Raw genomic sequence first — 16,439 nt, 5'->3', positions numbered from 1 at the left:
TGTTCGTCCACCTGTACTCACCTCTTCCTGTCAGAAGGGCCCAAAACCGGATGCTCCACCATCTTGGGACAGTTCTGTCTTGAACTCGCGTCTGTAGAAACAACTCCACAATATTTGTGTGTGTGTGTGTTTTTTTTTTAAGTTCCACTGCCTCCAAATATACATCCATCCATCATCCAACCTGCTATATCCTAACTACAGGGTCACGGGGGTCTGCTGGAGCCAATCCCAGCCAACACAGGGCACAAGGCAGGAAACAAACCCCAGGCAGGGCGCCAGCCCACCGTAGGACACGCACACACACACACCAAGCACACACTTGGGACAATTTGGAATCTCCAGTCCACCTAACCTGAATGTCTTTGGACTGTGGGAGGAAACTGGAGTACCCAGAGGAAACCCACGCAGACACGGAGAGAACATGCAAACTCCACGCAGGGAGGACCTTGGAAGTGAACCCGAGTCTCCTAACTGGGAGGCAGCAGCGCTACCCACTGCACCACCATGCCACCCTCCAAATATAGTCATATGAAAAAGTTTGGGAACCCCTCTTAATTCTTTGGATTTTTGTTTCTCATTGGCTGAGCTTTCAAAGCAGTAACTTCCTTTTAATGTCTGACATGCCTTATGGACACAGTAGGATTTCAGCAGTGACATTAAGTTTATTGGATTAACAGAAAATATGCAATATGCATCATAACAAAATTAGACGGGTGCATAAATATGGGCACCCCAACAGAGATATGACATCAATACTTAGTTGAGCCTCCTTTTGTCCTCTAGACACTGTCCTCCTATAGCCTCTGATGAGTGTCTGATTCTGGATGGAGGTCTTGTTCACCATTCTTCATACAAAATCTCTCCAGTTCAGTTCAATTTGATGGACAGCCTGCTTCAAATCATCCCATAGATTTTCGATGATATTCAAGTCAGGGGACTGTGACGGCCATTCCAGAACATTCTACTTCTCCCTCTGCATGAATGCCTTTGTAGAGTTCTAGCTGTGTTTTGGGTCATTGTCTTGTTGGAATATCCAACCCCTGTGTAACTTCAATTTTGTGACTGATGCTTGAACATTATCCTGAAGAATTTGTTGATATTGGGTTGACCCTCGACTTTAACAAGGGCCCCAGTCCCTGAACTAGCCACACAGCCCCACAGCATTATGGAACCTCCACCAAATTTGACAGTAGGTAGCAGGTGTTTTTCTTGGAATGCGGTGTTGTTCTTCTGTCATGCAAAGTGCTTTTTGTTCTGACCAAATAACTCCATTTGTGTCTCATCAGTCGAAAGCACTTTGTCCCAAAATGAATCTGGCTTGTCTAAATGAACATTGGATACAACAAGCGACTCTGTTTGTGGCGTGAGTGCAGAAAGGGCTTCTTTCTCATCACCCTGCCGTACAGATGTTCTTTGTGCGAATTGCGCTGAATTGTAGAACGATGTACAGATACACCATCTGCAGTGAGATGTTCTTGCAGGTCTTTGGAGGTGATCTGTGGGTTGTCTGTCACCATTCTCACAATCCTGCTCATGTGCCGCTCCTGTATTTTTCCTGGCCTGCCAGACCTGCTGGGTTTAACAGCAACTGTGCCTGTGGCTTTCCATTTTCTGATTCCATTCCTTACAGTTACATAAACTGACAGTTTAAACCTTTGAGATAGCTTTGTGTAGCCTTCCCCTAAACCAGGAGACTCAACAATTTTTGTTTTCACATCTTTTGAGAGTTGCTTTGAGGATTTTATGCTGTCACTCTTCAGAGGAGAGTCAAAGGGAAGCACAACTTGCAATTGACCACCTTAAATCCCTTTATATCTCATGATTGGACACACCTGTCTATGAAGTTCAAGGCTTAACGAACTCATCAACCAATCAGCATTGAGCAGTGACAGGCATTCAGATCAGCACAATGACAAGGGGACCCACATTTGTGCACAGCCAGTTTTTCACATTTGTTTTAATTTCAAACAACTAAATACTGCGTCACTAAAAATCACACCGCAGTACTCAGATGTTCCTAGGAAATGAAAGACATACCACTGTTATCTGTATTGTTGAAAGGAGAGTCCATTATTATGCAGACTGAGAGGGGCTCCTAAACTTTTTCATATGACTGTACAGGGTGGTCCCCTTGGCACCCCAACTCTTTATCATTGTCCTATCTTTCTGTTACACATAACATGACACAAATCAAGGCCTCAGCTCACTGACTTAATGAAAATGGCAGACCACCCCACCCCTGTCGAGCTCCCAAGGCACAACAGATAAAGAAACGGAAGGGTTAAGAAGAAATGTCTGAGAAAGTAGCAAACAGCAGGTGTGATTTAATAGACCACAAAAAGCAGACGGAGGGCATGCAGGAATGGCAGAACTTGATTAGCCAGCGTCAACCACCGCCTCCTAGTAAACAATTTAAATGAAAATTTAGTGCGCTGATTAAGCATGATAGAAAATAATGTGCAAATTACCTTTCCCCTGTTGTTTCATTTCCTATTTTGTTCATATTTTTGTTTCAGTGGTTTGGACTTTGAAGGGTATAACATGAAATTCTTAGGTTTGCTCAATCCATCTGAGGGTCTCAGGGAGCCAACAGTCTACCCCAGCAGTACCCCATGCAAGGCAGGAACCATCCCTGGATTTGACAGTAGTCCGCTGCTGAGTCAATGCTAATAAACTCAACATACAAGTCTAAGGGGGTTAAATCCATAGAGACACAGGGAGAACATGTCAACTCCACACAAGGATAGAGCCAGAGTCCAGGGTGCTAGATCTGGGGATCAGCAGCAATACTATCTCTAACACCTGGGTCAGCGTGATCACGAAGTTCTTGTTGCATTACCCTGTGGGCACTCTTTAATATTACGTCGCATAACCGCTCCTGGTGTACAAAGTGCCCACCTCAATGGATGAGACTTGAGAGGATGGTTAGTAACCACCTTTGATGAAGAATGGGTCTACTGAGGAGCCCGAGTACCATTGTACTCTACAGGCGCAGCAACAAGCAGCTGATGCTTGAACCTTTGGAAGAGAAATTTGAAGTAAAAAAACGCAGGGAGAAGCTTAATTATCTCAGGATCTTGTTCACCAGTGACAGAAAAAGGGAACACAAGATCGACAAACAGATTGGAGCGGTGGCAGCTGTCTGGCAGGGGGTGAAGTGGGAGCCGAGTCTAAAGACAAAACTCTCGGTCTACATCCTTGTTCTCACTTATGGTCATAAGTTGAGGGTGACGACCAAAAGAATGAGATTGCGATTACAAGCAGCAGAAATAGTTTCTTCGTAGGGTTGCTGGGCTGACACTCCATTGATAGGTTGAGAAGTTCAGCGATTTGGAAGAGCGTCCGACTAGTGTCACTGCTCCAGCGCATTGAGTTGGGACAGCAGAAGTGGTTTGGGTTATACAGTAAGGATATCCCCAGGGTGGCTCCCCCTAGAGCAGTTTCAGGCACATCCCATTCAGCAGAGACCATGCAGCAGACCCAGGACATGCTGGAAGGATTATATCTCTCTTGACTGGCTTAGAAACACCTAGGAATTCCTCAGGAACAGCTAGAAATATGTAACTGGGGAAAGGGAAGTTTGGGCTGACATGCATGGCCTGCTTCTGCCACGACCTTCACCAGGAAGAACAGCTGAGAAGAAGAGATGAGATGATGAAAAACCAGGGAAGTGCCGCAGTACCAGCAGACATGTAACCCAAAGGTAGACACATCCAGAATCGAGGCAAAGAGAAGAAGCAGTCCGGCAAGCCAAAGTAAGACTGTAGTACAGAAGGCTGGTGGATGTGGTGAGTCGTGGTGGAGCTGGTCTTGGATCCTTTCCAGCCTCACATATTGACAGTGGTATCTAGTCCAGGTAGAAGTGAGAGCAGCATTGGAGGAAGAGTGGTCCTGCAGAACAGTGGCAAAGAAATAACAGGATACATAGAAAACATAGGAGAGCACTTTGGAGAGGAGGTTGACCTGGGCAAAGATGGAGAGGGCCGAGGGCTCAAAAGGTTAAATCCATCATACAGGTAGAGTATGATGTGCTCCCTGGTCCATCTCACCCCCAAATATGGGAAAAAGTTCAAATACCATCTTGTCCACTATGTTCCAAATGGCTAGCAATGGAGCATATTTTAAATAGTAGCTCCAAGGCTCTAGGAGAGAGAAGATACTAGTGGTCACACGCTCAAGTCTTGGAGGTTGTGACAGAAGCTTTCAGCGAGGGGATTAAGTAAAACAAGCAGGTTTGTCCTTCTAAATCAGTTGCCACCTTCATTAAAGCTAGTGAGAAGCTAAAATCCCCATGAAAAGACGTGCAGGAATGTGAATGTTGGCTTCTGCTAGGAACTGAAGTAAGAGATGAAGTTCCCCTAACATATTACAATCACTACCTTGAAACCAGATTTTGTCCCCACCTCAGAAGCCACCAAACAAGTTGTTCATCTGGAGTTGATGGTTCCAAGTGAAGATCATAGGGTTGAGGCTTTTGAGGAACTGGTCAGCAATTGTAGACAAGGCAGTTATGTCAGTTAAGCTAGGATGAAGGGGTTTTGCAGGCCAATCCTCAGCCAGAGCCCTCAGGTCATTGGACATCAAAGGACAGAGCAATAGAAGAGCTATCAGCAACACCACCAAAGTGGCAGCGTTAGCCTCTAGATGGCTTTGATGACCAATAGAGAAGAGCCATTGGGGTGAAGTGGCCTATTTGCTAACTGGTCACAACTTGAAGCCTGATCAACCTAAGCTTGGTCACCTGGAGTAGAGTGTAGGATGATGAAAGACTCGAAACACGTGAGGAATGCAAGAACATCACTGAGGATGTGACCAGAAGCATCACAAGATGTACAGTATTTACTCAGCAATTCATAAGTGATCATTTTTATGCATTACAGAACCCACACGAAAATGTATGTATTAGGCGTCATGAATTATGGTCAATTTTATTCATTTTTTTGTTTTGTTGTTTTCAGTTTTTTTTTTATTATGTTTATGGATTTGTTTTAACCTTATTAAAGGCCTTTAATGACCTCTTGGGCACAGCCGTCAGCAGTGTGTGTCTGCAGAGAGAGTGTCGACCTCGTCGAGAGGTTTACTTACCTCAGCAGTGACATTCATGTGACTCTGGTGACTCTTCCTATTGTGATGGACGGCCGGCGTTTCAGTCTGGCCGGGATGCCCCTAAACAGAAAGAAGGAGGAAAAGCAGGGTTTTCAGGGCACTGCATCCCCCGGGATGCTAGGTGGCAGCTCCCCTGGATGGGAACGGTTCCCCGGATTCCCTCAAAGCATCCTGGGATGTGGAGTCCGTTTCCTCAGCCCTATTGGGTGCTGTGGGTGTCGCCAAGGGGAGCTCATAAAAAACCTGAGGACTCCTACTATTATGACAACCCGGAAGTACTTTGGAGTCACGAGGACGGAAGCCCGCAGTACTTCCGGGCTACTTGAAGGATGGTGTGGCGTTTGACCCGGAGAAGGAATACTTCCAGGTCATGGACTATTTAAAGGACTGGTCAAAACCCAGCAGGGTGAGCCGGAGTTGGGTGTTAGAGTGACGGAACTGTTGGGAGAAGTGGAGGATTGATTATTGTATTGATTATTTATTATTTTAAGTATTGGAGAATTGTGGAGTGCGTGGTGCTTTGTGCACTGTATTGAAGAATTTATTAAAAAGAAATCTTCTTGGTGCTTTTACACGTGTGTCCTGGACGTCTGTCTGGTGGGTTTAGCGAGGCAACAGCGCCTCTAGCGTCCACACTATGAAGTCAGTAAATGGTTTTGGAGAGTATGGGGGGGGGGGTCATGAGGTCACTTTAAAGGTGTGTGTGGCACTCCTAAGGATGAAGGATGAAGGATGAAGGTCCAAGTCTTTAGAGTCCTGGTGCTTCCTGTCTTGTATATGGTTGTGGGACATGGACGCTATCCAGTGACCTGAGACTGGACTCCTTTGGTACTGTGTCTCTTCAGGGAATCCTTGGGTCCCACTGGTTAGGCTTTGTGTTGCTCACGGAGTCCCGAATGAGGCACATTACTTGCATTACGAGGGAGCATCAGTTATGGCACTACAGCCATGTGGCACGATTACCCGAGGGTGATCGGCTCACAGGATGCTCATTGTTGAGGACCCAAGTGACTTGGCCAGGCCAAGGGGACACCCACATAACATCTGGATGCAGCAGATAAATGGTTATTTCTGGAGGATGTCTGCCTGGGGGGTTGTCAACAGTGATCCAAAGCTGTTTTGTCGTGTGGTGTGTGCGGCAATACGCTTTACCAGTGCACGCTGCCCAACCTGACCTGACCTTATTAAATGTATGAAATGCTATGATTTTTGTTAATATTGCAAATTTAGTGTGCATTAATCAATATGTAGGTATTAAGTAAAAATCTTTTGTTATGTGCCTCATACTTTGTGGGTGGGGCCTAAGGAGGCAGGCCCCCCTGATGTCACTGCTGAAGCACCACCCTCAGACTATTTATTCTAGTTGATGATCAAGATTCTTCAGTGTGAGACTGTGATGGCTGTAGAATCAGGATCATATTAATGTCTACTGGATTAGGTGACAAAAACAAAGCATACGATATAAACACATCTGGAGCATTGTCTGCAGCTCTGGCCACCACGCTACAAGAAAGACATAGCAGCATCTGAAGCTGTGCAGAGGAAAGCAACCAAGTGCATCCCAGGACTTAAGGACATGTTCCACTGTGACAAACTCGGAAAATTAAACCTGTTCAGTCTCGAGCAGAGGAGACTGCATGGGTTACCTCACTGAGGATCTCCAAAATGCTCAAAGGCATCAACAGAAGTAGATACCAGCTAAATTCTTTCAAGTAAATGATGGATCACACACTCAAGGAAGTCAGTGGAAATTAAGGGGAAGTGCATTAAGGACTGAAGTCTGGATGCACTTCTTTAATGCAAAAAGTTGTGAGATTCTGGAACAATCTACCAAGACATGGAGTTGAGGTAGACACTTTGATAAACTTTAAGAAGGATCCGGAGATGACATACTGGTTAGCTAGAATGGACTGAATGGTCTCCTCTGATTCGTCAAATTTCTTATGCTCTAATAATTTACTTAGACCTTCAGAAAAGCCCATAACAGAGATTAGTTTTGAAACTAGAAGCTGTGGGCATCAGAAGTAACCTAAAAAACTTGATCTTGAGTTGGTTAACCGCCAGGCAATTAAACATAAAATAACATAGGAGATTAAAGATCAGACAAGACAAGGGGGATGATAAGATAAGACAAGGGACGGTAAGTCACAAAGAGGAGCAATAAGATAAGGTAGATGATTAAAGATAAGATGAGATAAGGGACCATGCAGGGTCAATAAGATAAGAAAAGGGACAGCAAGTCACGAAGCGGAGCAATAAAATAAGATAAGGTAGACGAGATAAGTAAGATGATATGGTGTGATAAGATCAGATCAGACAAGCTACGATTGGGGGTTATGGCACAAGATAAGGTAAAATGCGACAAGATAAGATAACATAAGCCAAGGCAAAAGTGATGATGAGACAAGACAAGATAAAATAAGATAAGGGAAGGAAATACAAGGTAATACAAGTTAAGATAAGACAAGATAAGAAATGAAAAGGTAAGACACAACAAGACAAGATAAGACAACAGGGTCAACAGTGGGGTCTCTGACGGGGCCTATCATTGACCTACTACTTTTCTGGATATATTTATTAATATTATAGATTCAGGTAGAATTAGTAAATCCGTGAAATTTGCTGATGATACTAAAGCTGGAGATATATCAGATAAGATAAGGGATGATGCAGGAGCAATAAGATAAGACAAGGTAAGATAAGTAATGAAGTGGAGCAATAAGATAAGATAATATAAGATTAGATAAGGGATGATAAGACATGATATGGTGTGATAAGATCATATCAGACAAGCCACGATTATGGCACAAGATTAGACAGACAGACAGACAGACAGACAGACAGACAGACAGACAGACAGACAGACAGACAGACAGATAGATAGATAGATAGATAGATAGATAGATAGATAGATAGATAGATAGATAGATAGATAGATAGATAGATAGATAGATAGATAGATAGATAGATAGATACTTTATTAATCCCAATGGGAAATTCACATTCTTCAGCAGCAGCATACTGATACAATAAATAATATTAAATTAAAGAATGATAATAATGCAGGTGAAAAACAGACAATAACTTTGTATAATGTTAAATGTTAACGTTTACCCCCCCGGATGGAATTAAAGAGTCGCATAGTTTGGGGGAGGAACGATCTCCTCAGTCTGTCAGTGGAGCAGGACATTGATAGCAGTCTGTCTCTGAAGCTGCTCTTCTGTCTGGAGATGATCCTGTTCAGTGGATTCTCCATGATTGATAGGAGTCTGCTGAGCGCCCTTCGCTCTGCCACAGATGTTAAACTGTCTAGCTCCATGCCAAGGCAAAATGCGACAAGATAAGATAAGCCAAGGCAAAAGGGATGCTGAGACAAGACAAGATAAAATAAGACAAGGGAAAGAAATCCAAGGTAATATAAGCTAATATAAGACAAGATAAGAAATGAAAAGGTAAGATACGACAAGACAAGATAAGATAAGGCACTAGGGGTATCAGTGGGGTCTCTGAGGGGGCCTGTCCTTGACCTGCTACTTTTCTGGATATATTTATTAATATTATAGATTCAGGTAGAGTTAGTCCATCCATCCATTATCCAACCCGCTATATCCCAATGACAGGGTCACTAGGGTCTGCTGGAGCCAATCCCAACCAACACAGGACACAAGGCAGGAAACAAACCCCGGGCAGGGCGCCAGCCCACCGCAGGGCACACACACACACACACACACACACACACACACATACACACACACACACACACACTAGGGACAATTTAGAATCACCAATGCACCTAACCTGCATGTCTTTGGACTGTGGGGGGAAACCCATGCAGACATGGGGAGAACATGCAAACTCCACGCAGGGAGGACCCGGGAAATGAATCCAACTGCAAGGCAGCAGCGCTACCCACTGTGCCACCGTGCTGCCCGGTAGAGTTAGTAAACCCGTGAAATGTGCTGATGATACTAAAGCTGGAGATATATCAGATATTGATGAGACAGTGAGAACAAACCTCAAAATGGGCAAACACATAGAAAATGCAGCATAACTTAGGAATGTGCAAAATGCCACACAGGGATGGGAGACATTGACCTATAGGGAGCCACCTCTGAAAAGGACTTAGGATTTTATTCTGACACAATGTTCTCATCATCTGAGCAACAGAAGCAATAGGCAAAAAAATGTTAGGATTTATTGTTAAATTTTTATTGTTAAAACTGCAGAACAGAAATTGAGGGACGTTATATTACAGCTTGCACTAGTGAGACCACATCTCTGATCTCTGCTGAGGGATCAAACCGAGCCCAAGGGCCGAAATGTAGTATTACTGAAGACCTCAGCCATCCTGCATGGTCCATTAAGCTTCTGCACCTTTTGATCTAGGACAGTTTCACCCTCTGGTCACAAGGCCACGGCTCGTACTGACAACTTCATGAGTGGCTCTGACATGTTTTCTTATCTGTCATCTGATGATGCATTGGCTCGCAGTGTTTGTATTCATTATCTGCGGTTTGTGCTGCACTATGGTCACTAGAGCTATCGTCATATTTCATTCACATGGTAAAAAACTTGAAGTTGACCCTGAGCCTGATCTTAAACAGCACATGTATTAACAGATTGTTAAAGTGTAGTTACAGCTGAAACTGAAACAGAAACGTTAACAGTTCTTCAACACGCACCTACATGCACGAAGAAAGAGGGCCCCCCCCCCCCATCTTACGTTATCACTTCCTTGAGCGGAAAAGGAGGCCATGCCACTTTATCTTCCCTGTGAGCCCAATTATTTTCAACGTAAAACAAAGCCCTCTTTGCTAAATGCCTCCGAGTATTAACAGCTTCAGATTTATCCTGGGAGCGGAGGACACAGCGTGTGAACAGCTGGATTTATCCTGTCTTAAGAAGTATTACCTTTGTCTCATTTAATGCTTCAGCTCCAACCAAAATTGCAAGGTTTATGCATATATTCAACAAAACAACGAATCCCCAAACTTGCAAGAGAAGAATTCATCTTACTGCCGACCCTCAGGTTTGAAATCAAGCTAAGCGAATTCCCAAATGCTGTCGACCGTCTGGCCTTATTGCAAAACCTGGATGTTGTTTCTGATCTTTCACATTCAGTTTTCTCTCAAAGAAATAATAACGAAGCTCACAAATAAGAGAGCACCAATAAAATAAAAACGCATAGTTTGTTTTAACACAAAATCATTTTCTCTGAAAGGTAAGAGGGGGCACCAACTGCACCGAACAGGACCTACAAAAAAATGATTTAGCTTAACACATTGACTGCCACAGAGAAAACAAGTACATTTGTTCCTAATGCCAATATAAATGAGGGTGTTACTTAATTTACTAACTAAAAGCATTTTTTATTATGCAAAACTCAACTATATATATATATATATATATGGTTGAATAGTTTACTGTCAAATAATGCAAAGAGTACACGACACGTGTTTCGCCCTAATTCTGGGCTCATCAGGCGTACACACTCACTGCCACCCATACAATCAGATTGTGATTCATACTACGAATGCCAAAAATGTAATTACCTCGATCTACATGCTGTCAAATGAACAAACCTGACGTCCGAGGTTCGATTCCCCGAGAGGGGGGTGCAGTGAGTGTGTACGCCTGATGAGCCCACAATTAGGGCGAAAAACGTGTCGCGTACTCTTTGCATTATTTGACAGTAAACTATTCAACCATTCAATGATCTGCTTCTCGCAACTGAAAGAGGGCACCGTGGCGGATGTTAGCCGACTTGCTGACCAACCACAAGCGTTACCTGGTAGGTAACCACCGATACAATCAGATTGTGATTCAGACCGCGAATGCAATGAATAAATACATACAGTATTGTGCAAAAGTTTTAGGCAGGTGTGAAAAAATGCTGTAAACAGAGAATGCTTTCAGAAATATAAATAATGATTGTTTATTGTTATCAATTTACAAAATGCAAAGTGAGCGAACAAAAGAGAAATCTAAATCAAATCAATATTTGGTGTTCCTACCTTTTGCCTTCAAACCAGCATCAATTCTTATAGGTCCACTTGCACAAAGTCAGAGATTTTGTCGGATTCTAGTCAGGTGTCTGATCAGCCAATTCTACCAAATAGGTGCTAATGATCATCAATGTCACACGTAGGTTGAAACGCAGTCATTAACTGAAACAGAAACAGCTTCAAACTGGGTGAGGAACAGCCAAACTCCGCTACCAAGGTGAGGTTGTGAAGACAGTTTCATGTCATGGCAAGACTGAGCACAGCAACAAGACACAAGGTAGTTCTACTGCATCAGCAAGGTCTCTCCCAGACAAAGATTTCAAAGCAGACTGGGGTTTCAAGATGTGCTGTTCAAGCTCTTTTGAAGAAGCACAAAGAAACGGGCAACGTTGAGGATCATAGACGCAGTGGTCGGCCAAGGAAACTTAGTGCAGCAGATGAAAGACACATCAAGCTTATTACCCTTCGAAATCAGAAGATGTCCAGCAGTGCCATCAGCTCAGAACTGGCAGAAACCAGTGGGACCCAGGTACACCCATCTACTGTCCAGAGAAGTCTGGCCAGAAGTGGTCTTCATGGAAGAGTTGCAGCCAAAAAGCCATACCTCCGACGTGGAAACAAGGCCAAGCGACTCAAGTATGCACGAAAACATAGGAACTGGGGTGCAGAAAAATGGCAGCAGGTGCTCTGGACTGATGAGTCAAAATTTGAAATATTTGGCTGTAGCAGCAGGCAGTTTGTTTGTCGAAGGGCTGAAGAGCGGTACAGTAATGAGTGTCTGCAGGCAACAGTGAAGCATGGTGGAGGTTCTTTGAATGTTTGGGGCTGCATTTCTGCAAATAGAGTTGGAGATTTGTTCTCAATGCTGAGAAATACAGGCAGATACTTATCCATCATGCACTACCATCAGGGAGGCGTATGATTAGCCCCAAATTTATTCTGCAGCAGGACAACAACCCCAAACATACAGCCAAAGTCATTAAGAACTATTTTCAGCATAAAGAAGAACAAGAAGTCCTGGTATGAAGTGATGGTATGGCCCCCACAGAGCCCTGATCTCAACATCATCGAGTGTGTCTGGGATTACATGAAGAGACAGAAGGATGTGAGGAAGCCTACATCCACAGAAGATCTGGGGTTAGTTCTCCAAGATGTTTGGAACAACCTACCAGCCGAGTTCCTTCAAAAACTGTGTGCAAGTGTACCTAGAAGAACTGATGCTGTTTTGAAGGCAAACGGTGGTCACACCAAATATTGATTTGATTTAGATTTCTCTTTTGTTCATTCACTGCATTTTGTTGATTTATGAAAATAAATGATTAACTCTTCCATTTCTGAAAGCATTCTTTGTTTACAGCATTTTTTCACATCTGCCTAAAACTTTTGCACAGTACTGTACATATATATAACAAACAATAATAATATATTTTCTCTTAAAAAAATTCAATATAAGTTACTTTGCAGCTGGCACATGGAACGAAAAATTCATTGTACACGCCAGTCATGTGATAATCTGGCTGGGTCTAACAAGTCAGACTTTGCACAGGTTGCTGCAATCAAATGTCGACGTTTCCACTTCGTAGAGGTAAGATGATAATCTCTGAGAGATATTCAGATGATTATGGCTCTATATTTCCATCCATCCATCCATCGTCTCCCGCTTATCCGAGGTCGGGTCGCGGGGACAGCAGCTTGAGCAGAGATGCCCAGACTTCCCTCTCCCCGGCCACTTCTTCTAGCTCTTCCGGGAGAATCCCAAGGCGTTCCCAGGCCAGTCGAGAGACATAGTCCCTCCAGTGTGTCCTGGGTCTTCCCCTGGGCCTCCTCCCAGTTAGACGTGCCCAGAACACCTCACCAGGGAGGCGCCCAGGAGGCATCCTGATCAGATGCCCGAGCCACCTCATCTGACTCCTCTCGATGCAGATGAGCAGCGGCTCTACTCTAAGCCCCTCCCGGATGACTGAGCTTCTCACCCTATCTTTAAAGGAAAGCCCAGACGCCCTGCGGAGGAAAGTAATTTCAGCCGCTTGTATTCGCAATCTCGTTCTTTCGGTCACTACCCATAGTTCATGACCATAGGTGAGGCAGTGGTAGTGCTGCTGCTTTGCAGTAAGGAGACTGTGGAAGATTGTGAGTTCGCTTCCCGGTTCCTCCCTGTGTGGATAGCGCTTTGAGTACTGAGAAAAGCGCTATATAAATGTAATGAATTATTATTATTATTATTATTAGGAACATAGATCGACTGGTAAATTGAGAGCTTTGCCTTGCGGCTCAGCTCCTTTTTCACCACGACAGACCGATGCAGAGCCCGCATTACCCTCTTGCTCTGTCACCCCATCACCTACATGTCCTCTCACAGCACATCCATAAACCTTCTCTTAGGCCTTTCTCTTCTCCTCTTACCTGACAGCTCTATCCTTAGTACCCTTCTCCCAATATACCCCAACGCCATCTTGCCTCTCTGACTTTGTCTTCCAACCGTCCAACTTAAGCTGATCCTCTAATGTCCTCATTTCTAAACTTGTACGTCTTTGGGCTGTGGGTGGAAATTGGAGCAGCTGGAGATCCCAAGATACAGTATGTGGTAGAGCTCCAGGTCTTTTTACTGCCACTCTGCGAACATGCCACCCTTAGCACCAAGCAGTGCTACAATATTTAAATTAAACCGGCATTGGTGAGTTTTGGTTTTAGGGAGAGTTTTATGGTTTTGGCCTTCGTTTTTGGGAAAACCTAAAAATGACAATGTTATAAATTCTTAGAGAGCATAAAAATGTCTCACCTGCTCACACGTATTGTAAACGGTCTCTTCATCCACGGTTTCAAATTCATCGGATTCATCAGAACACGACTCAAAGCCATCTTCATAGTAATATTGCTCAGCAATCTCTGGATCTTCTGGTATCTCTGTGAAGCACATGAAGGATCGGCCATGTGAAGAGAGTTTAAAAATGAGCAGCGCTGTCTGTTTGGCTTCAAAGTCATTTTGCATTCTTTGGTCACCAAAACTGTTAAAAAAAGGCTGAAAGAGCCCCATCTACTGGCAATAAATAGTATGATGAAATATACCCCCATAATGCACCCCTAGCGTCCTGGACAAACACTATCTCTTTACTACTGGGCTGCTCCTTCCACAGATATCTGGTACCCCTGTGGTACCTCATGGCAGCCTGCACAGCACACTGTGCCCAGGCAGGACCTCGGATATCACATTTGGCGTTTTCTGTTTTCCTGGGCCATGCTCATTTTTAAATTGACCCTGTTGATGCTCTCTAGCGCCCCCTGAAGCCATAAATACTTGACTGGTTATTCATTCTCGCTTTCTGCACACTTTACTGTGCTTAAGATAAAATAGATAAATATGTCATTTTTACCTATCAGTCTAAACTCAATAACCCATCATGACAAAGTGACAACATGTTTTCAGAAAGGTTTGGAAATTTATTTTAAAAATCACAAACTGAAATCTATCCTTCCTAGAAGCATTCGGACCCTTTTCAGTGACCTTCCAAATTGTGATCAGGCTCCTCCTGTAGGCTTTAATGGTCCTTGAGGTATTTCAAGAACCTGACTGGAGTCCACCTGTGGCCAACTGAACTGGTTGGACATCATTTAGAAAGGCACACACTTGTGTATTGAAGGTCCCACAATTCATACCACATGTCAGGACAAACACCAAGGTGTCATTTATCTGCTGTTATTCCCTTGCCCCGTGTTATACATTGGCAAAACTATTTGCTCTACTCGTCATTATTTCGCAGAACACAAAAGTAATAATCAGAACAAACTCCACTAAGCATTCTGCGTCTAAGCACTTTATTACCTTCAACCATAAAGTTTCAGACCTCAGATCTGTTGTCCTTGAAACTGTAAAGACCCCCCTAACCCGCCCCCCACCACCCTGTTGGGGTAACTTCAATAAGCTGTTGCTATGTAGGGTGGCACACTGGATTTTTCAATTAAATACTTTACACCCCATTGGATTAAATGAGTCGCATGATTTGGCTTGCTTCTTGTGATTTAACACCAAGTCTGGGTTGGCGTCCTGTTGCCATTTCCGTTCTGATAGTCACTGGGCTCTGTGATGCACGTGTAGTGGATGACGTAAATTGTTTTTTTTAATTTTTTGCACTTGCTACTGTTAGTTATACATGACGCCGTCTGTATTCCCCTCTTTGGTTTCATTTCAGCCCTTTTACTAGGTCTTTACTCAAGAGTTTCTCAGTGCGTATTTTTAATATATGGTTGAGGTAAGCTTCACCTCCAATTATGTATTGTCTTTAGTATTTACTTTTTTATTTTAATACAGTTTTCGTTTATGGGGAATTAGGTTTTGGTGGATCTACCACTGTGAGTACCTGGCCTTGTATGATAGGTAGTGTAATATTTTTAAATTGTATGGTTGTATGTACACATTGGAATTCTTTTAATTGTTTAGTTTTTGATTATATATACTATATACTATATATATATATATATATATACACACACACACAGTTAGGTCCATAAATATTTGGACAGAGACAACTTTGTCTAATTTTGGTTCTGTACATTACCACAATGAATTTGAAATAAAACAACTCCGATGCAGTTGAAGTGCAGACTTTCAGCTTTAATTCAGTGGGGTGAACAAAACGATTGCATAAAAATGTGAGGCAACTAAAGCATTTTGTGAACACAATCCCTTCATTTCAGGCACTCAAAAGTAATTGGACAATTGATTCAAAGGCTATTTCATGGGCAGGTGTGGTCAAGTCCGTCGTTATGTCCTTATCAATTAAGCAGATAAAAGGCCTGGAGTTGATTTGAGGTGTGGTGCTTGCATGTGGAAGATTTTGCTGTGAACAGACAACATGCGGTCAAAGGAGCTCTCCATGCAGGTGAAAGAAGCCATCCTTAAGCTGTGAAAACAGAAAAAACCCATCTGAGAAATTGCTACAATATTACGAGTGGCAAAATCTACAGTTTGGTCCATCCTGAGAAAGAAAGCAAGCACTGGTGAACTCAGCAACGCAAAAAGACCTGGACGTCCACGGAAGACAACAGTGGTGGATGATCGCAGAATCATTTCCATGGTGAAGAGAAACCCCTTCACAACTGCCAAGCAAGTGAACAACACTCTCCAGGGGGTAGACGGGCGTATCGATATCCAAGTCTACCATAAAGAGAAGACTTCATGAAAGTAAATACAGAGGGTGCACTGCAAGGTGCAAGCCACTCATAAGCCTCAAGAATAGAAAGGCTAGATTGGACTTTGCTAAAGAACATCTAAAAAAAGCCAGCACAGCTCTGGAAAAACATTCTTTGGACAGATGAAACCAAGATCAACCT

General features: G+C 43.4%; 1 protein-coding gene across 1 annotated transcript in view; it reads right to left on the bottom strand.

Annotated features, from left to right (window-relative positions):
- nek11 (NIMA-related kinase 11) overlaps nt 1-16,439 on the bottom strand; it is a 311,548-nt gene that overhangs the window by 111,022 nt on the left and 184,087 nt on the right. Inside the window, exon 13 of the mRNA XM_028817897.2 lies at nt 13,891-14,015. Within this exon, the coding sequence (XP_028673730.1) occupies nt 13,891-14,015 (125 nt within the window). The remainder of the gene's footprint in view (nt 1-13,890; nt 14,016-16,439) is intronic.

Source organism: Erpetoichthys calabaricus, chromosome 13 (assembly GCF_900747795.2).
Source record: "Erpetoichthys calabaricus chromosome 13, fErpCal1.3, whole genome shotgun sequence".
NCBI classification, from domain to species: Eukaryota; Metazoa; Chordata; class Cladistia; order Polypteriformes; family Polypteridae; genus Erpetoichthys; species Erpetoichthys calabaricus.
Note: the sequence above shows the minus strand (reverse complement) of the source record. Positions and strands in the feature narration are given on the sequence as shown.